General features: G+C 32.9%; 2 protein-coding genes across 2 annotated transcripts; both read right to left on the bottom strand.

Moving 5' to 3' along the window:
* Positions 1-8,715: 8,715 nt before the first annotated feature.
* Positions 8,716-9,567, bottom strand: LOC125870141 (uncharacterized). The gene has a single exon (XM_049550485.1). It carries the CDS (start codon positions 9,565-9,567, stop codon positions 8,716-8,718), a length of 852 nt encoding a protein of 283 aa, XP_049406442.1.
* A 3,038-nt stretch (positions 9,568-12,605) lies between these two features.
* Positions 12,606-17,158, bottom strand: LOC125870140 (uncharacterized). The gene is made up of 3 exons (XM_049550484.1): positions 17,101-17,158; positions 16,954-17,012; positions 12,606-13,919 (listed from the first exon to the last, which is right to left on the bottom strand). Exons 1-3 carry the CDS (start codon positions 17,156-17,158, stop codon positions 12,606-12,608), a joined length of 1,431 nt encoding a protein of 476 aa, XP_049406441.1.
* Positions 17,159-21,999: the final 4,841 nt, after the last annotated feature.

The following is a 21,999-nucleotide window of genomic DNA, read 5'->3' as shown; positions in this document are numbered from 1 at the left end:
AGTACATTTTTGGGAGTAGTATCGAGCACCGAATTGGGAGAGCGTTCAAAGAACCCACAGCCCCCATAGAACCATGTTAGCCACCATGGGTAGAAAAGGATCATACTTTTTAGATGAATCCTTTTCCAGATAGACTAGTGGATCCATTAGGCAGTCAAGTCTCATACCTTTGGCCAGGTGTAAGATGCTCTGGCAGCGTGAGGTCGATCGTTGTATCATCACTATAGCTCTTAAGTGATGGTTGTCGGTTAGAGAAACTCCCACAGCAGTTATTGTATTTTCATACACATATATTATTGTATTTTTATATACATTAGATCATTGTATTTCTATATACATCTCAGGCTTATTGTATCTTTGTATACACTCAGAGTTTATAGCATGTTTAAAGCAGTCTTTCTCTATATTGCACTTGTTTTAAATTGCCTTATATTGAAAGAAGTCAGTCAGGTTGAGTTGAGCCAGGTAAGCTATTCAGTTCCTTCCAGATTTCCTTCTAGCCTATGTTGCTTAGTTCTCCAGCTCGCATACTCGTACATTCTATGTACTGATGCCAGTTGGCCTGCATCTTATTATGATGCAGATTCAGGTACCCCGGATTAGCATCCAACACGCCGTTGATCCAGCTGAGCAGTTCAGAGTCAGTAGTGAGCCTCCTTGCTTTCCGGAGGACTCAGTTGTTTTGTATTCTTAGTTTTGTTTTATTAGGATGTTGAGGGGTCTGTCCCAACATCCATCTCAGTACTTTAGAGGCTTCATAGACAGTCAGTCAGTCAGTTAGTTTAAGTCTCTCTTTTGTGTTTATATATGTAAATATTCTATTTTTGAAACTCGAGTTGCCTTTGTGGCCAGATGTTATAAGTTAAGTTGTTTTGTAACATTGCGTTTGCACTAAGTTATTCTGTTGAGTTAGGTTTCCGCTGAGTTAAGAAAACCATGCCAAGGGTTCGCTTGGGGCCAGAAATGGTCTCCGGGTGCCGGTCCCGCCCNTTACATTGTAATGAACATTAATAATGTAAAGAAAAATGATTTATAACATCTTATCATTTATCCTTCAATCAATAATCTTTCTAATGCGTGTTAACTACTTCACCAAAAGGATTGTTAGCCTTATAAAAATGTTTCAATTTTAGAAACATGAGCAATTAAAAGGGAAAAAGATGAACAACATAATTTGCTTTAATTACTTGTTCATTTTGTATTAATAGAGGCTAATTACTAGGCCAGTTAATGAAGGAAGGTAGTAAGTGTTAAATTTGACAAGATTCAAAAATGAATTAATGTGAAGATTTGGTAGGGAGATAATTCTTTAATAGTGGTACAAAAGTCAAGATAGTAATTTGTAGGTGAAATTTAGGTAAACCATAAAATGGTTTCACAAGTTAAACCTTGACATTTTGACACAATGTGATGTCATGGATGACATCAATAAGAAGAATTCACTCCTATAAATAGATAGCTCCTAATTCATTTGTAACACACCTCTCAGTTGCCTTCTAATCTTTTAAGTCATTTGTTCTTTTTTCTCTCTTGTACTATTTCACTTGTACTCTTTTGGAGTGAAATAAATATTGGTTGGCTGTGTCCGAGGAGTAGGCAAAAGAAACCAATTTTTTGCCGAACCTCACAAATTCCTGGTGTTCCTTTTATTGTTGTCTCATTTACTATTTATTAGCTACCTTTAGATATAGTAGTTGTAATTTCATCATGCTCTGTATATTCGGCTTCCGCATCAATTGGTATCAGAGCAAAGGTATTATCTGGGTATGCTTTGTGGTTGCGGCACAGTCTGAACTTCCACATCATAAAAGATTTACTTTGGTCTTTGCAATTTTAGCTAGTAAATAGTATTTTTAGCAAAAATGGGAGACAAGAAAAATAATGAGTCTACATCGAATGTCAATAATACGTCATCATTGGCGTATTCGCTTATGACAAGAATTGTGTCAAATGTGAAATTTGCAGTTGAAATTTTTGACGGGTCAGGACATTTCGGAATGTGGCAAGGCGAGGTCCTTGATGTCCTTTTCCAACAAGGGCTAGATATTGCCATAGAAGAAAAGAAATCAGACAGTGTAGGAGAAGAAGATTAGAAGATTATCAACTGTGTTTCTTGCGGTACCATTCGATCTTACCTTGCAAGAGAACAAAAGTATCCATACACAAAGGAAACATTTGCAAATAAATTATGGAATTCATTGGAAGAGAAATTCTTGAAGAAAAATAGTCAAAATAAACTTTACCTGAAAAGAAGATTGTTACGCTTCACTTATATTCCTGGGAGCACAATGAATAATCACATCACCAGCTTTAATAAGTTGGCGATAGATTTGCGGAATATGAATGTGACTTTTACGGATGGAGATATGGCCTTAATGTTGTTAAGTTCACTTCCCGATGAGTCTGAGCATCTTGAAACTACGTACTCTATTGCGTGAAAATGATGAGGTATCTCTCAAAGAAGTTTGTTCTGCCTTATATAGTTATGAACAAAGAAAGAGAGAAAAATAAAAAGGCGGAGAAACAGAAGCTCTGATTGTAAAAGGTCATTCTCAAAAAATCATATGAGAACGAAGAAAGGGGGATCTAAGTCAAGATCCAAACTCAGCAAATATCTCAAAATCATGTTAGGGAAATCCTTACCGCAAAAGCAAGGGAGATGAGACCCCAGACTCTCGTGTAAGTGAAGGACATGTTTGAAATCGCGACGTTCGCATAAGCGAAGGCCGAGTTTTTCTGGGGTTCACTTTTCCGAACCAGAGGTAGCTTTTGCGACATCAGGGAGAGTTTATGCTTGCCATTTTGGGGTTTTACCCCATTTTTCCCTATTTTGAGTTTTGAAATATACTTGAAGGCAATTCTGAAGAGATTTCTTGTGCTAAATCATTTGGATAAATCTTTGTGACCGTAAAACTTCAATTCCATTTTATCATTTATAGATTTTAACATCAAAACTTGAATTTTGATTGGCAAATGGCAATGATTTTCAAGAAGTCTAAAGTAAATGGTGATTGTGAACTGATTTTAATTCCTTTTTTGAAATGGTTTTCACCAATGAGTTCCAAATGACTTGGGTAATGTTTTCAAATAAAGATTTTTGGTTTCAAACTTGATTTTTGAAATTGGGTTCTTGAGTTGATATGGCCCTTTTTTCAAAATGTATGATTTGGGTGTTGTTATTTCCCGAAGCTTATTGTGATTACTTGATTTAATTAGGTTGTGTGGCTTTGGACATTGTTGAGAAAGGAAAGACTCAAGTCTTGGATTGACTTTTGATTGAATTGAGGCAAGTGATCGTAAAACTTGTAGAATCTTGTATTTTTCTTCATTGTGTGTGTTGGGGAGTAATGAAAATAGGGTGATGAATCCATTTATTCCATTTGATTAATCTTAATAAATAAAAATGGGATTAATAAAAAAGGCAACATGTTGATCATAATGCTTTGTGAATTGCCTTGTTGGGGACCCTAAGTTGTCGACTGATGAAATGTTTTGATGGCATTATTTTGGACTTGAATTGCTTGAGTTGTTGTCATTTCCTTATGGTGTGAAATTACTTATTTGCATTGATTTCTTTGCACTTTGATGAGACTTGTGATGATTAGGACAAAGAAAAATGGTTCTGGTAAGTGATATGATATAAACACGAAGGGAAATGGTTCCAGATAGTGATATTGTGCCAAAGGGAAATGGTTTTGGCAAGTGATATGATATAAAACGAAGGGAAATGGATCCAGCAAGTGCTACTATATAAAGCCGATGGGAAATGGTTCTGGCTATTTGATATTATGCCGATGAGAAATGGTTCCGGCTAGTGATATTGTGTCGATGGGAAATGGTTCTAACAAGAGTATGATTATTATGATTTGATGCATTTGACACTTGTGATTGAACTAACTTGTGAATGATCTACTTGATACTTGTGATTGACATACTTGAAACTTGTTGGTTGTTGAATTGTGATTGTCAAGCCTTGTGAATTGTGTATTGAAAACTATTAGGTTGGTCTGATTTCTATACAGTTTGTAGTTGAGGAGGTTCGGTTGGGATGAAAGGAGTACTCATATTCAAGCCTAGTTTTACTTTGTTTAGTAGGTTGCTTGTTGAGTACCATGTTGTTTGGTACTCACTCCTTGCTTCTACATTTTTGTAGGTTTCGGGCCCGGATCCTTGTGGTTGCTCTTCTTCTATTTTCGAGGCTTTTGAAGGACTTTGAGAGGTAGCTGCTTGTCATCCATGCGGGGCCTCTTGTTCTTTATCTTATCTTTTGTTCAATTCTAGATACAAAGACATTGAGACTTGTACTTATCTTTCAATTCTTTTTTTTTAATTAGTGGCTTGTACACATGACACCCAAGTTTTGGGGGTTATATTAGAATGACTAAGTTTCTCGTTCTTATGTTATTCTTATTTTACTTTCTGCATTTCTTTCGTGTTGTTGGGTTGAGGCTAACTTGTCTTGGTCGGAATAGACGAGTGTCATCACGTCCATTTTTAGGTTGTGACACCATCATAACCATACTTTACAGAAAAATATGAATAATTGTTGACACCCAATTTTGGACCTCCGCAATATATATTAATCATCGAGTTTCTTAAATTCCAAACGATTTGAAATAATTGACTTTGTAAAGTTCAAAATATTTTTCAAGTTACTTATCATTTTTATAATTTTTATGTAATATATATGTTTTATATAGTTTTGTATATAATTAGTATATTTTATAAACATTTCGAAAATCATCTCAAAAAGATTTTAAACTTTTAGTAAGTATTTTATTAAATTAGTTTAGTATAAATTATAGTTATAATTTTGAGTTTTTGAAATATTTTAGTTTATAAGTAAGTTAATTATTTTATTTCGTTAAGATTAAGAAGCTCGTTAATTGATTAATATTAATTTGTTTTATATATTTTCTAGTCAAATTAACTAAATCAATTCAATGTTGGTTAGATCTTTAATTTTGAATGGCTATGATCGAAATCTTTTGGCTCTTTCCTCAATTCCAAATTTAGCCATTTTAGCTTTTCCTAAACCCCCTTATTTCAGCCAAGCTTTAAACCAATTTTGTAGGACTCCTTCTTACAATTCTCAAAGGCCCATTCCATTCTCATTTCTCAAATTCCCAGCCCAAAACAAACCCATACATCAGCAACAATATACAAATCCAAAAACCCAATTCTCCAAATACAACAAAACAATACAACATCAACACCATATGACCCCACCCCCTGCACGTTTTATTCTCCTTCTTTGCTTGCAAAACCCAGCAAATAGTAACCGACCTCGTCCCTGTACGACCAACGTCTTCTTCCCCATAAATTCAGCAACAAATCGAGGCTAATCGAACCCAGAAATCGCGCCAACAATACTCTCCCATACGCAAGAATCAGCTTTTTCCCTAATTTTGAGCAAGGATTTGAGGATCTTGGTACAAATTTTGAATTTCAAATTCATTCAAAAATCTACCCGTTTTCCCCCCTAATCAATTCCATTCTTTTCCTATATATACTCTCCTTTCGTTAACGTTTGGGAGGGGATTTTGGGGGGATAAAAAAATAAAGGATTTTTCAAACACTAATTTACTACCCTAAATCAGAGGGAATTTCATCAAAAGAAAGAGTTGTTTTATTTTTCGGAGCTCATCGAAATCGGCTCATAGTGGTGGGAGTTCTTCACGGTCAAGCTTGTCGTCCTAATATCGCTGCCCCCGAAAAGGTAACATCCCTTCTCCAATTTTAGTTTTCTGTGTTATGAGTCAAGAATCACTTAGTTTATGGCTTGATGTTGTGATCTTGCTGCTTAACTGATTTGACGACTGTTCATTTCTTGATCATTGTAAATCATTCAGATGCTAGAATTTTGAGAGTGTTGACGGCAAGTCGGTGGTATGATTTGTTTGATATTCATATTGTTGGCTCGGTCTTTGTTTCCTTGAAATCTTTATTATTCCGTTCGTTTCTTCTTGGTCAAAGTCTCCTTTGTTCGGTCCCTATGACTCGCTATGTAGCAATTTTGTGACGCCTAGCTCGATATCAACACTTCATATATCTATCGTTTCATGTCTAGTTTAGATTTTCCTGTCTATTATGGTGTAAGAAAGGTTCTGTTTATAGATGCTTATTATAATACTAGATACAGGACCCCGTGCCAGCATGGGCCCAATATATATTAGTATTTTTTATCTCAATTTATGTGATAGCATGGAATTTTAGTATACAACTAATGAAACATACACACACGTAAAAGTGAGGTTAGGCTATCTGAGGGAAACACATTTGTTTTTGTGCTTAGATGATAGCCTTTCGTGTTCCAAACTTTGAATGAAAACAGGAGATCAGCAGCAACATTTTCCTGTGGATTTAACCTAAAGTGTTATTCAAAAGTAGCATAGGAAAAGGAAAAACGGTAGATATAATAATAATTCAGTGAAGCTAATCTCATTTAGAAAGTAATAATGAAGACAATATGTGAAACAGGAAAACACCAATTGAAAAGGAAAACTATTTTTCTCACCAAGTAGACTATCAAATTCAGCGCCATTTGTTGTTGCAGTTTCCCTTAACACCAATTTGTCAGCTGTAAAACTTCTATTCGTACTTCAAAAAAGCACAACTTTTCTTTCTGCAACAAGTAAGACTACTTTGTCTTATCATATGAATGAATGAAGAAAATTAGAGTCCTAAACTGCAAATAAAGACCCAAACTGGAAATAAAGGAACCAAAGTCCATACCAGACTATCTCTTCCAAAAAACCACAACTTTTCTTTCTGCAACAAGTAAGACTACTTTGTCTTATCATATGAATGAATGAAGAAAATTAGAGTCCTAAACTGCAAATAAAGACCCAACCTGCAAATAAAGGAACCAAAGTCCATACCAGACTATCTCTTCCAAAAAACCACAACTTTTCTTTCTGCAACAAGACTACTTTGTCTTATCATATGAATGAATCAAAAAAATTAGACTACTAAACTGCAAATAAAGGAACCAAAGTCCATACCAAACTATCTCTTCCAAAGAAGCAGGCTCAAGATAATACTTATTATTCACCTTGTCAGTATTGGATGTAAACCTGAAATGAAAAATTAACAGCATCAATTCAATATGTTTTTTGTCCAAATGTTACCAACTTTTATACCTTTCCATTACTTTTGTGAAGCATCGAGCGCTAAGTGAATAAAACATCTAAAAATGGCAATCTATGACAGCAGCAGATTCTGAAAATCGAATCAAACAGATGAGAAAATCGAATCAAGAAATAAGAAAATATAAGAAGAAATCTTTTGAAGAAAGCATAATTCTTCATGTAGTATGTTGAAAGCCTTATTTTTCCCATCAATATAGTGCAATAGCAGTTGCAACAATTATGAAGCATCACGATAATTTGGCACAAAATAAGATGGACAATATTAAATTCAAGAAAACTAACATTCCAAGTTTTAGCAATAAAAAACAGAATACATGCAAGCACAAAGATAACATTTGGTTTGAGATTTCAAAAATATTAAAACATCATCAAATCTCTTACAAAATAAGACATGGACACATGATTAATCAATAAGTATTGTATTACACTAAGTAGCTGACAGTTTTTGATAATTCTTTCATCCATAGCTACATTAGAGGGAATATAATGCTGCAAAAAAATTTCAAACAGATTACTACTACCACTATGATAAGAAGATAGGAAAAGTAAGAGAGAAGTTGTATGTTCGAAAATGTAACAATAACTACAACAAAATAAGATGATAATCACAGTATAAGAGAATCAAATAAGAAGAAACTACGTAGTAGTATTATGACTACTGGTACCTGATTAATCTTTTATCCTAATCTGAATCTTCCATTAGCTGCTATCTAAGTCCATATAGTTGGTTAGCTGAAAAGTATGTCATGTGCTATTTAACCTCTGAAAAGCCGAATAGAATATCAACTATCGAATGAGAAAGTATGAAATGGAAGGAAAAGGAAAGACAACAAATACATTACCTTAGCTGAGCAGTGATTACAACTGAAGAGTTTTCAACAGTGGTTTTAATTGGATGTCAAAATTTGACAGTACAACTAACTTTAGTCCTGAATGGTGTGGAGCACCTTCTCAGCATGTGGATGACAGAGATACCAAGCCAATTGAAGCATGACAAACGAAAAGTGAAATTATTGAGTGCCTTCTTATTACTGTAGATGTTATGTCGTCAACATTCAAGTGGAAGAATAAGCTAATTTGTTTTAAACAGAAATGGGGTAATTCAAAACTAAGAGAACCTTTTTAATGGTTACTGGGTGTTAGAACAAGCAATTGAACTGAGAACATAAATAAGAATGTATAACTTGAAATGTGATAGAAGTAATGATATTAGGAAAAGTTGGAAAACATGAGTTTAAGTGACTGTTAGTATTAAATTAGTAATACTGGAAACCTTTTTTAAGGAGCAGGGAAAGTTGTGGTTTTGTATTGGGACAATGGTTTCTTTCACGAGGGTACCAATAGTGTAGTGTTGATGAATCATCATTTGTTTTGCATGAGTAAGTAGTTGGTTTATCAGTTTGTTTGAGTTGTATGATAGTTTGCAACCACTGTAAGAAGAAGCAGGATTGAGTGACTTACATAATAAGCCTGCATCATAAGTGAACATTCTGTATCTATTATGTGCAGTAGTTACATAAATGTTGGCACATCTTAGTCAGTTATCGAGATACCTGGAATATGTTCATAACAAAGCTTTTTGAATGATCTCATTGTATACTACATTACAAGTTGAGTGGTCATCATCATTATCTGCAGTAGGAGGTCGAATCAATATTTTTATACAGTTTGAACTTTTCGCTCTTGATAAAGCAACATATAATTGACCATGGGAAAAAACTGGTTCACGTAAATAGATACCAACATAATCTAATGTTTGTCCTTGTGCTTTATTTATAGTCATTGCAAAGCATAGACGTATAGGAAACTGTGTTCTTTTAAAAGGAATAGGTATTTTTTCATCCTCTGATGATAGTAATGGTATTCTTGGAATAAATACGTGCTTATCTTTGAAGTCACCACTTGCAATTTTACAACTTATAACATGTGTTTTGAAATCACAGCACACCAATCGTGTACCGTTACATAAGCCTTCAGAAGGATTTAAATTTCGCAATAATATAACAGGGCAGTTTTGCTTTAACACTAATCTGTACGGAGGTAAGCTAGGAACATTTAGAGTGTGTAAGAAGTCCTCAAATTGAGGTTGATCGTTTGGTTCAATAGTCTCATCAGCAGCTATGAATATTTTAGCAACTGTTGGAAATTGAGTTATGAGTCTATCATTTAGTTCATCAACAAAGTCGTTCTTTGTAGTCAAGATAACACGAGATGTCATAAAAGAAGAGTCATTGAAAGATGTATGTAAATTCGGATATATCACTTTGAACAAAAGATCTAATGACTCTTTTTCAGTAGTAAAAGGAATGATGGACTGCTTTGGGATTTCTATTTTATTGTTAATATTTGTTTTTTCTTTTCCATTCCCAATTCTCATAAGATATTCACAAAAAACAGGATCAGTCCTTGCACGCATATTTTCTGATAGTCTCAATTTTTCAAGTTGATTCCAAATTCTGGAGTTTAAAATACTTTCAGAAATAAAGTCTTCCTTTTTTCCACTTCGGACAACAGGAANTTTTTATCCTAATTTATATGGCATTGATAGAATTTAAAGTGTCAAATAATTGTTAATTATTGTAATAGATAATATGGAGTATTTAAGTCATTTATAGTATAGTAATTAATATATAATATGTAGTATTTAAGTGTTATATTATGGAATTTGAGAAGTTATTGAAATTTTTATATGATTTTAAAAATATTTTAAATTCATAACTATATATTTCAATGTACAAGATTTTGATAAAATAAAATCTTTAAAGTTAAATTATAATGTTTTTGAAATTTAAATTATTAAAACATATATAATGATTTTATAGAAAAAAATAATATCATATAAAATTAAATGAAAAGGATAATAAATTCAACTTTTACCATGATAAGGTTGAAAAATATTATTTAAGTGGAAGGAGGTGGGGCCCACTTATATATTTTATATAGTAAGTATTGGACATTTGTAATGATTTAATTGGGACAATGGTAGTAAATCCTAGACTCTTCTAATATATACTAGATACAGGACCCCGTGCCAGCACGGGGCCCAATATATATTAGTATTTTTTTTCTCAATTTATGTGATATCATGGAATTTTAGTATACAACTAATGAAACATACACACACGTAAAAGTGAGGTTAGGCTATCTGAGGGAAACACATTTGTTTTTGTGCTTAGATGATAGCCTTTCGTGTTCCAAACTTTGATTGAAAACAGGAGATCAGCAGCAACATTTTCCTGTGGATTTAACCTAAAGTGTTATTCAAAAGTAGCATAGGAAAAGGAAAAACGGTAGATATAATAATAATTCAGTGAAGCTAATCTCATTTAGAAAGTAATAATGAAGACAATACGTGAAACAGGAAAACACCAATTGAAAAAGAAAGCTATTTTTCTGACCAAGTAGAGTATCAAATTCATCACCATTTGTTGTTGCAGTTTCCCTTAACACCGATTTGTCAGCTGTAAAACTTCTATTCGTACTTCAAAAAAGCACAACTTTTCTTTCTGCAACAAGTAAGACTACTTTGTCTTATCATATGAATGAATGAAGAAAATTAGAGTCCTAAACTGCAAATAAAGACCCAAACTGCAAATAAAGGAACCAAAGTCCATACCAGACTATCTCTTCCAAAAAATCACAACTTTTCTTTCTGCAACAAGTAAGACTACTTTGTCTTATCATATGAATGAATGAAAAAAATTAGAGTGCTAAACTGCAAATAAAGGAACCAAAGTCCATACCAAACTATCTCTTCCAAAGAAGCAGGCTCAAGATAATACTTATTATTCACCTTGTCAGTATTAGATGTAAACCTGAAATGAAAAATTAACAGCATCAATTCAATATGTTTTTTGTCCAAATGTTACCAACTTTTATACCTTTCCATTACTTTTCTGAAGCATCGAACGCTAAGTGAATAAAATATCTAAAAATGGCAATCTATGACAGCAGCAGATTCTGAAAATCGAATCAAACAGATGAGAAAATCGAATCAACAAATAAGAAAATATAAGAAGAAATCTTTTGAAGAAAGCATAATTCTTCATGTAGTATGTTGAAAGCCTTATTTTTCCCATCAATATAGTGCAATAGCACTTGCAACAATTATGAAGCATCACGATAATTTGCCACAAAATAAGATGGACAATATTAAACACAAGAAAACTAACATTCTAAGTTTTAGCAATAAAAAACAGAATACATGCAAGCACAAAGATAACATTTGGTTTGAGATTTCAAAAATATTAAAACATCATCAAATCTCTTACAAAATAAGACATGGACACATGATTAATCAATAAGTATTGTATTACACTAAGTAGCTGACAATTTGTGATAATTCTTTCATCCATAGGTACATTAGAGGGAATATAATGCTGCAAAAAATTTTCAAACAGATTACTACTACCACTATGATAAGAAGATAGGAAAAGTATGAGAGAAGTTGTATGTTCGAAAATGTAACAATAACTACAACAAAATAAGATGATAATCAAAGTATAAGAGAATCAAATAAGAAGAAACTACGTAGTAGTATTATGACTATTGGTACCTGATTAATCTTTTATCCTAATCTGAATATTCCATTAGCTGCTATCTAAGTCCATATAGTTGGTTAGCCGAAAAGTATGTCATGTGATATTTAACCTCTGAAAAGCCAAATAGAATATGAAGTATCGAATGAGAAAGTATGAAATGGAAGGAAAAGGAAAGAGAACAAATACATTACCTTAGCTGAGCAGTGATTACAACTGAAGAGTTTTCAACAGTGGTTTTAATTGGATGTCAAAATTTGACAGTACAACTAACTTTACTCCTGAATGGTGTGGAGCACCTTCTCAGCATGTGGATGACAGAGATACCAAGCCTATTGAAGCATGACAAACGAAAAGTGAAATTATTGAGTGCCTTCTTAATTCTGTAGATGTTATGTCGTCAACATTCAAGTGGAAGAATAAGCTAATTTGTTTTAAACAGAAATGGGGTAATTCAAAACTAAGAAAACCTTTTTAATGGTTACTGGGTGTTAGAACAGGCAATTGAATTGAGAACAGAAATAAGAATGTATAACTTGAAATGTGATAGAAGTAATGATATTAGGAAAAGTTGGAAAACATGAGTTTAAGTGACTGTTAGTATTAAATTAGTAATAATGGAAACCTTTTTGAAGGAGCAGGGAAAGTTGTGGTTTTGTATTGGGACAATGGTTTAGTTCACGAGGGTCCCAATAGTGTAGTCTTGATGAATCATCATTTGTTTTGCATGAGTAAGTAGTTGGTTTATCAGTTTGTTTGAGTTGTATGATAGTTTGCAACCACTGTAAGAAGAAGCAGGATTGAGTGACTTACATAATAAGCGTACATCATAAGTGAACATTCTGTATCTATTCTGTGCAGTAGTTGCATAAATGTTGGCACATCTTAGTCAGTTATCGAGATACCTGGAATTTGTTCATAACAAAGCTTTTTGAATGATCTCATTGTATACTACATTACAAGTTGAGTGGTCATCATCATTATCTGCAGTAGGAGGTCGAATCAATATTTTTATACAGTTTGAACTTTTCGCTCTTGATAAAGCACCATATAATTGACCATGGGAAAAAACTGGTTCACGTAAATAGATACCAACATAATCTAATGTTTGTCCTTGTGCTTTATTTATAGTCATTGCAAAGCATAGACGTATAGGAAACTGTGTTCTTTTAAAAGGAATAGGTATTTTTTCATCCTCTGATGATAGTAATGGTATTCTTGGAATAAATACGTGCTTATCTTTGAAGTCACCACTTGCAATTTTACAACTTATAACATGTGTTTTGAAATCACAGCACACCAATCGTGTACCGTTACATAAGCCTTCAGAAGGATTTAAATTTCGCAATAATATAACAGGGCAGTTTTGCTTTAACACTAATCTGTACGGAGGTAAGCTAGGAACATTTAGAGTGTGTAAGAAGTCCTCAAATTGAGGTTGATCGTTTGGTTCAATAGTCTCATCAGCAGCTATGAATATTTTAGCAACTGTTGGAAATTGAGTTATGAGTCTATCATTTAGTTCATCAACAAAGTCGTTCTTTGTAGTCAAGATAACACGAGATGTCATAAAAGAAGAGTCATTGAAAGATGTATGTAAATTCGGATATATCACTTTGAACAAAAGATCTAATGACTCTTTTTCAGTAGTAAAAGGAATGATGAACTGCTTTGGGATTTCTATTTTATTGTTAATATTTGTTTTTTCTTTTCCATTCCCAATTCTCATAAGATATTCACAAAAAACAGGATCAGTCCTTGCACGCATATTTTCTGATAGTCTCAATTTTTCAAGTTGATTCCAAATTCTGGAGTTTAAAATACTTTCAGAAATAAAGTCTTCCTTTTTTCCACTTCGGACAACAGGAAGCGTTTGCCTAAAATCACCTCCAAACACTATGACTTTTCCACCAAAGAGTATATTTGTTTCAGTTAGGTCTTTCATAAGCAAATCAAGAGCTTCAATCATATTTTTTTTTGACATTGATACCTCATCCCATACAATTAATTTTGCATCACGAATTAAAGATGCGAGAGAGCTTTGCTTACTGATGTTACAGGAGAACTGCTCGTCAATATTAATTGGAATTTTGAAACGTGAATGGGTTGTTCGTCCTCCAGGAAGTATAGATGCCGCAACACCAGAAGTTGCTGTCGCCAAAGCTATGAAACCTTTAGATCTTACCGTGGCCAATAAAGCACGATACAAAAATGTTTTACCACTTCCTCCCGGACCATCAATGAAAAAAGCACCTGATTCGTTAGTAAGTACTCTTTGAAGGATAATATCATATGCTTTTTTTTGTTCGGTATTCAGTTTTTTATATAATAGCAGATCTTCTTTAGTAACAACTATATTCCTTTCAAAATTAACATCTTTTGCCTCTGACTCTACCCTTGAACTCACAACATTTTCAGAAATCAATCTATACTCATTTACATCATGTCCCATGGTATGTAATACATCATTAATATGGTTCAAAACTGAATGTCTTGTTTTCTTTGGATCCATGTTTGGTAATTTATTGAAGTCTTCAGACATTGACTCTTCAAATTGTTCCCATAGTTCTTTTGGATTATCAGGATTGCAATATACTAATATTGTAGCAAACAGATGTCGCAAGCTATAAGGCATTTGATAACATACAACCTCTGTCATGCAGTCAACCAAGTTGTTATTATGATGTAACAATCCTCTTTTTTCTGCAGATTCTCTAAATGTGTCGTAGTATTTTCCATCTATTTTTCGAAGATCTTGGTATGACTCAGGGGATCTTACATTCATTAGTAGAAGTCTAAGATAATATCTCTCTCCTTCTGTTGGATGACATGTGACAAGACGGCCAATAACATGACCTCGTTGTCTTCGTGTCCAAATTTTGTATGATTTTGACCACACAAAATATTGTGGAAATTCTTTATATAATAAATTGAGTTGTTTAGCATATTCGTTTGTTCTATTCATTAGGAAATATTCTGTTAACATTGTTTTCCTAATCATGGGGTTATTCATGATTTTGTCTATGTTATCAGCTGTTTTAAAAGAAACAAATTGTTGGTTTTCGAGGTGCAATTGAAGATGATAAACAGATGGACTCATTTCGCTAATGGGGAAAGCAAATAAACGCCATACAGCTTCTGGTGCAGATACCCATCTAGCAGATTGATATTCTTTTATTTCATCTATTTCAACATTTGTATCATCCTCCCGTATAGAAAAGGATATTTTATCGTGTCCTTTACAAATATATTTATAGATATACTTGACAACCTTTATATCAGAACATACTTCGACATTGATATGACAATTAAATTTGCATAGTAGGTAGGGGTTAAAAGGTACTACCCATGAATTGTCAAGAAGTTGTTTTCTAACCTCGACATGCTCGCCTGTATTTCTTCTTCTATAGACTGCATATGAGTTTTTTCCTTTTGTTGTTTTGTCAGCAAAATTCTTTGGGTACCTGAATTTGCAAATTCCTTTTTTCTTCATACATGAATTTGTAGGATTTAAATAACCACAAGGACCATGCATCATATGTTTTTTAACAAGTTTATGTAAGTAAGGACTTTCATTTATATTAGGAAGCTCAGCAGAAACAACTTGATCATATGATTCGGGAGTAATTAATTTGAAATCATCATTAAGAATTAGAAGAAAATGAGCATGTGGAAGGCCTCGTTTTTGAAACTCAATAGTGTACATAAGTGCAACAACTTTTCCAAATATGTTTTTTTTTAATATATCTGTTTTTAGCTCTTCAACTTTTGCTTTGAATACTCGGCAAATCAAATCAGGTCTATTTTGAGCTTCATCCGTTGACAGTAAATATTCTTCTATTTCTGGCCAAGAAGGATTACAAGTCATAGTAAGAAATATATCAGGTTTTCCAAAATGTTGAACTAACGTAATAGCATCCATATAACGTTGACGCATATCTCTAGGACCTCCTGTAAAGCTTACAGGAAGAAATGTTTGTTTCCCTACTTTTGAAGCATCTCTATCACCATGTCTATGAAAATCAATAAGCCCTTGTAATGGATCAGTCCGAAATAAATCCTGATTACACGAGACAAAATCTAGCCTTTGAGTTTCAATTTTTATGAACTCATCAACTGAGTATTGTTGGAAAAGTCTTCCTGAATGTAATACTCCATTTATTTCATTATGTCTCATTTGAAATTTATAACAATAGTATTCACGACAAGAGATGTCATCTCTTTTTCGTTTTCCTTTTTGTAGTACTTTAGCTTCCATATCAAGCAGTCCCTCAATAGAACACATACTTGATAAACTTGGAAGTTGTTCATTTTCACATTGAGATCGAATTTTTTTCTTGCAAATCTATTCAACTCTTTTAATTCCACAATGCCAACCATTTTGACCAAATGGAAATAACAATGGATACTGTAAAGGATCATAGCAACCATAGTAATAATTGACTAATTGATTGGTGTTGCTACAAGGATAAATTTGAATATGTGGTGTAGAGCTACTATTGTTTGGTTGTTGGTCTAACCATATTGCCGCCACTTCTGAAACTGTCGGTAGGTTATAAACTTGCTGATTTAATGTAGAGTCACAATTGAGTGCAATATACAAGTTTGGTACTTTCGGAACTTGCATTAGAGATTTTAGAAAGATACAGTAAGGATTTATCTTTAATATATTCATTAATTTTTGAACAACTGATTGATCAGCAATACTGGAAGAGGCCATACGATTCAACATTTCAGTATCATCATCATAAATATATAATTGTAGATTTCTTGGTTGTTGATTTGAAGGTAATACATTATCAGTGAAATGATACATTTGTCCTTGAACTCTAAAGGTGTATATACCATGATATCTTTTTGCTAGCTCTTTGTCATATTTTACTCCAAGAGAAGTAAATGCAAACATGTTATTGTACATTCTAATGTAGGTACGGAAATGTTTGCATTCAGCAGTGTCTCCTAACAACAGATTTAGTAATTTTGTAGGCATTTCATGTGATGCTAATTTAACGGTGCCATTACTGCAGCAAAATCCTGGTGATTCATACTGAAATCTTTTTGCCCCACAGTATTCACAAGAAGGCATTTTCTTTAAAATGCTTGGATTGTTGGGGAGTTGTTTAATATTGCAACAATATATACTTCTTAACCTATTACCTGTGTAAATTAATTGCAAGGGAGTAGGGTATAAGCTAGAAGAAGAGCTAAGGTGGAGGAACATCTAAGCAAGTGAAGATAACTAGAAGTTTTTAGAGAGACAAACCGTTGTTTTTGTCAGTGATTGCCTTTGGATCATATTGTTGATGGGCAAGTGATGCAGAACCTACATTCAAGATGATTTGAATGAAAATAGAATAAGATTTCTCTTAAATCCTGAATTTTCTGTAAGTAGGAAAAGGGAATAGACAAACCTTTGGTAGTCACAGTGATTGTAATTGGGCTGTGCTGTTTAACAGGTGCAGCTGGCATCGAGCCTATTGTAGAAACAGTTGTAATGAGGACATTAAAAAAAATTCTCCAGAAAAGTGAATATCAACAGCATTTTACTGTGACGTACCTACTTCAAAGATGGATAGGCAACCAATCATATCTTTTGCTTTACCCGATACAACTGCAGAAGTATCAACGCGAGAGGTGTCGCCTACAGCACGAACAATGGTGTTATAACCATCAGTAAATCACAACTACACTTAGTTAGAGATAATATTAGGAAACCTGTTTCAGGGTGAGGCGGTATATCTGTAATAGGAAGACCTTTTTGTCCAGTGAATTGAAGCTGAACAGTAGGTAGTGGAGTGGGAGAACCACCAAGGAGATTTTTGTTCCTCAATTGTCGATATCTTGTCCGTCGTTGAAGAAGAAGTTCTTCTTTTTTATCCGATGAGAGTTGTTTATATATACTGTGTCGCCTATTATTAATAATGGAGGCTCTATCCGTTGAATATTGGCGTGCCTTTTCTTGTGAGGATGACGGTGGAGGGATGACTTTTTTATCCATGGACACAGCTATAACAAGAAACATATGTAATTAGCTCAACCAATTCGGATTGTAAAATAAGAAGGATATTGTATTAGATAATCAGAGAATGTAAAGAAACTTGTGAAAGCAATATCACGATAGAATAGTAGATTAACAATTTTCATTCAGTTGTGTTAAACATTATATGTGCACATTTTAATGGCAAAAATGATTCTTAGCCGTTTGTTTCAACGTAAATGCCTTAATTTGACCGACACATATATTGAAAAGCTCAAAATAAAAATATAGTTTGCACATTGATGGGTTTTGGCAACTATGCAGATTTGGACAAGATTTAATCACCTTTGAATGACCTAAAACTGGCCAACCTTGAGAAGCTGACCTTTAGGTATAATAGGGAGATAGATGCATCACTTTTTCCTGCCGTGTCTTGTTTAAGAGAGACAACAAATGATAAGATACTCTCATTTAACTATGGAGGTTTCAGAGCAGAGATCAAGTTTGTGTTGCAACAGTTGCTTCAGTGTTTGGTTGTTCTGGCAATACTCTAATTAGCAATTGACAAAGGCAACGATCCCTTAACTGCATCTCTAATCTTATATAGTAATACGTTAGCAAAGAAATTGTTACCTAAGAGGAAAACTTTACTAGTGTTAGCAAGAACAAAATGCGTACTATCAATAATAATTTTGCTTGCGAAATCCAATTTGCTGTAGCGTTGGTTTTCAAGCGGTAATGGTTTGTTTTGCCTTTAAGGTTACGTAGAAAACAATTCTTGTGTTGAGAAAATCTACCACTTTGTTAGAACTGTTTTGCTCTATCTGTTTGTTCCACTAAGTAGTGCAAAGATTCAAATTTTATGAGACTCTTCCTCCTCTATGTTAGGTTCATTTTTCTTATAACTTTTGGTATCCTCTGGAAAAGACTGAAATATTGAAGTACCTATATAATATCTATAAGAAATAGTAAGATTTTTTAGAATTTGAATTTCATAAATCCTTACCTCCTCTGTTTTGGAAATGGAGAATTTTCTGGCAGCATAATGTTTATATTATATTCATCATTCACATGCTAATCTATTAAAGCACTTCCCATTTATGCTAATTAGAGAGCAAGACAACATAGAGCCTAGAGGCTGATTACCATAGACTTGCACATTCGGTAAATGTAAGAGCTGAAGTTTAGGAGTTCATTTACAATCCACGACTAACACTATAGATCGAAAATTACAACTAAAGTAACAGTTGAAGCAAAAAGTTCAGTGCATGTGTATAATCAATTTAAGCTCAGAACAATCCTTTCCTTCCGATAATTTTTCTATGATTTCCTTTTGCTAACATCAAAAGTACACATTCAAAATATTTGTAAACCCAGAAGAAACAAAAATTTCATCAAATATCATGGAAAGAAAAGTCCAAGTTACAACAAATGAAATCCACCGGAGAAACAATATCGAGTAGAAGTGGAAAAAGAGAACTCACAAAGTATAGATAGATCAGATAGATCGGTTGAAATAGAAAGCTTGAAAAAAATCTTCAGCAAGATCGACCAAAAAGACTGATGGGAAAGAGGAAATCCGAATTTGGAAGAAGAAAATGAGGAATTTAGAAAGGACAAATCGTTGTTGAAGTCGTAATGGTTGTTAATGCTGTGAAACCCTGTAAATTCAGATAAGAACAAGCAGCGCTTGGAGAACCAGAGAAAGGAAAAGACAAATCTACCCTTTGAGGATGACGACGAAGAGCAGCTTCTTGTTAGACTAATAACCTGTAGATTTTGCTTATTTACGGATTTGCCCTTGGTCGTCATTGCTCTTCACTCTTCTATATAATAGAATGTTTGTTGCTCATAGTTGCCATAGTTTATATAGTAGTAATATTTCTTTAGCTTTTGCGTATCCGGTAATAATTTATAGATAATATTATGCCTGCTCCATTCTTTGTTGGTAAGTCACTAAGGTCAATGTTCATTTCTAAATTAACATTATTGGTTAGATTCTTGTTCAAATGTTGGTGCTTAAGTCAAGATTTAAAACCATGTGTAGTTTTATTTAATGAATGTTTTTTCTTTAAAAAAATGGAATCATGAATACTCTTGCTGATATGATGCTCCAGTAGATTATAGCTCTTTTTTTTAAAATAAAATAAAAATAAAAAAAATAAAAAAAATAATATATAGATAAATAAATAAAAATGGATAGATTTGAGCTACTATTTGGTTAAAGTTGAGTGGACCTAGGCGTTATTTCACACAGTTTTCTTCATGTTGCTTTTGGATTGATTTTCTCCATTCATGTGTTTATGATTCGTACTTTGTCCTCTAAAAATTAAATACCCTTTTTTATGCAATTTTGAGCTGCTATTAATTCATTCCTCTTTCCTTTGTATGCATGATACTTGAGTCCATTCATGGACTCTTCTCCGTGCATCACGTTGGGCCAAACAGCCCAACATCCTACTTGAGTTGGCCTTCATCCTTGTTCGGATTTTGGAAGTTGATATACAGGGCAAGGGCAGCAAACACAAAGTCTCGGAAGCTGAAAAACGAGTTGTATATACTACTATACCAACTTTATACACCGGTATACAACAATCGTATACATGATATACAAGGCCAGAAACTGATATGCAGGCCAAAAAATATATAAATTACAGAGATGAGTCAAACTACAGGGCTTCAGAAGAAAGAGATACATGAAAAGAGCTGATACATGCACTCATATACACTGATATACAGTCGGTGTATACAAAAAGGGATTGGGTTAAAACCCAAAAACTTCCAGCGAAATTGGCCAAAAGGAGGCCCAAATTCAATTTCTCCCTTACTCTTTAATTATTTAATTGTGATTACTTATTGTTTGTTGTTTAACTCTAATTTTAAAATTGTTAGTTAACTTAATTAAATCCCCAAAAGACGAACTATTTCTCTGTGTTGTTTTGTTTTTAACAAGTCTTATTATATCAACTCTTGTATTTTCATTTATAATCTTTAGTCAAAACTTTTTTTATTAGTTTTCATATTTTGATTAACCAAAAAATGATACAAATAAAAAATCAATTAATTTAGTTTCGTTAAAATTCTAATTACTTGTCTCTAATTCAAATGTTTCAATTAAGGTCCTATTTTCTTAAAAAATAAATAAATAATAATAATAAAAATCGCTCTTTGTTAAACTATTTTCTCAAAGTTAATCTAATAATGTAAATTATAATTATAAATACTTACTTAGTCATTTTCTCAAAAGGTTTAGTCATTTAATAAGAAATGATTTTCATGCTTTAATGTATTAAATAGGTTTAAGTTATTTTAAAATGAATTAAATAAATTCTAATTAACCTAGTTTTATTAATGTTCTAATCACTCGTATTTCGAGTCAATCGTTCCATTTTGAATCCTTTTCTCTAAAAAATCAAAATAAAATGTGTCATTTATTTAATTATTTTCTCAAAGTTAATCAAATATTGTAAGTTATTATTTTTTTTTTTAATGTTAAATCATTATTTTCCTAAAAAATAGTCAAATATATTTTAGTCAAGTTGCAGGTCAACCGCATGTTAGCGGGCACTTCGAATGCTTAAACCCTTCTCGAAGTGTAAATTGAACCCCGAACCTCCTTTGGTATTTTCAAATGATTTTTTCTGTTTAAATCTTTGAAAATTATAAGTTTTCTTAATTTCTTTAAAAAATTAAGTAGCGATTCTTTTCTAAGTATTCTTCTCCAATTGTTTTATACTTAGAATGTTTCATAAAAGTGATTTTTCTGAAGATAGGAAAATTACGACACAACAATAATAATCTTACTGAAGGTGGTACCTTATGATCCACTTTTTCATAATGTCTACTACCTTAGTTTAAATAAAATTTTGTATGATTCAATTAAAAAGTTCCATATAGATACAAGTTCTTTAACGACCTAAAATCGAGCACAAAAATAAAGATCTTATCAATAGATTGGTTATACAATATCGAAAACTAATTATTAATTAGAAAAATCTTTACTATGTTTAAATATGGAAATATTATACTTCTAACATTAGCCTAATACTACCCCAAAATAATGTAGTACACATTTGAAAGAAGATTTAATATCAGATTTATTCATCCGATAGCAAAAAAAAAGGGGAAAATATCCAAAATAGGTTTGTTTGAAATTTTCATATGAAGATGTATATGTAAGAAGACTTCGACAGTACGTAGTCTATAGAAACTCAAATGGAATTAGAAACGTCCCGTCAATGGAGAAAACCCACAAAGTCATTGTTGCCATTCTCCATCCTTCCACCACATCTCAATACTGTTATCCTCTTAAGGCTTTCAGTAAATTTTGTCT

The sequence above is a fragment of the Solanum stenotomum genome, chromosome 7 (assembly GCF_019186545.1).
Source record: "Solanum stenotomum isolate F172 chromosome 7, ASM1918654v1, whole genome shotgun sequence".
NCBI classification, from domain to species: Eukaryota; Viridiplantae; Streptophyta; class Magnoliopsida; order Solanales; family Solanaceae; genus Solanum; species Solanum stenotomum.
This window is presented reverse-complemented; position numbering and strand designations above follow the sequence as displayed.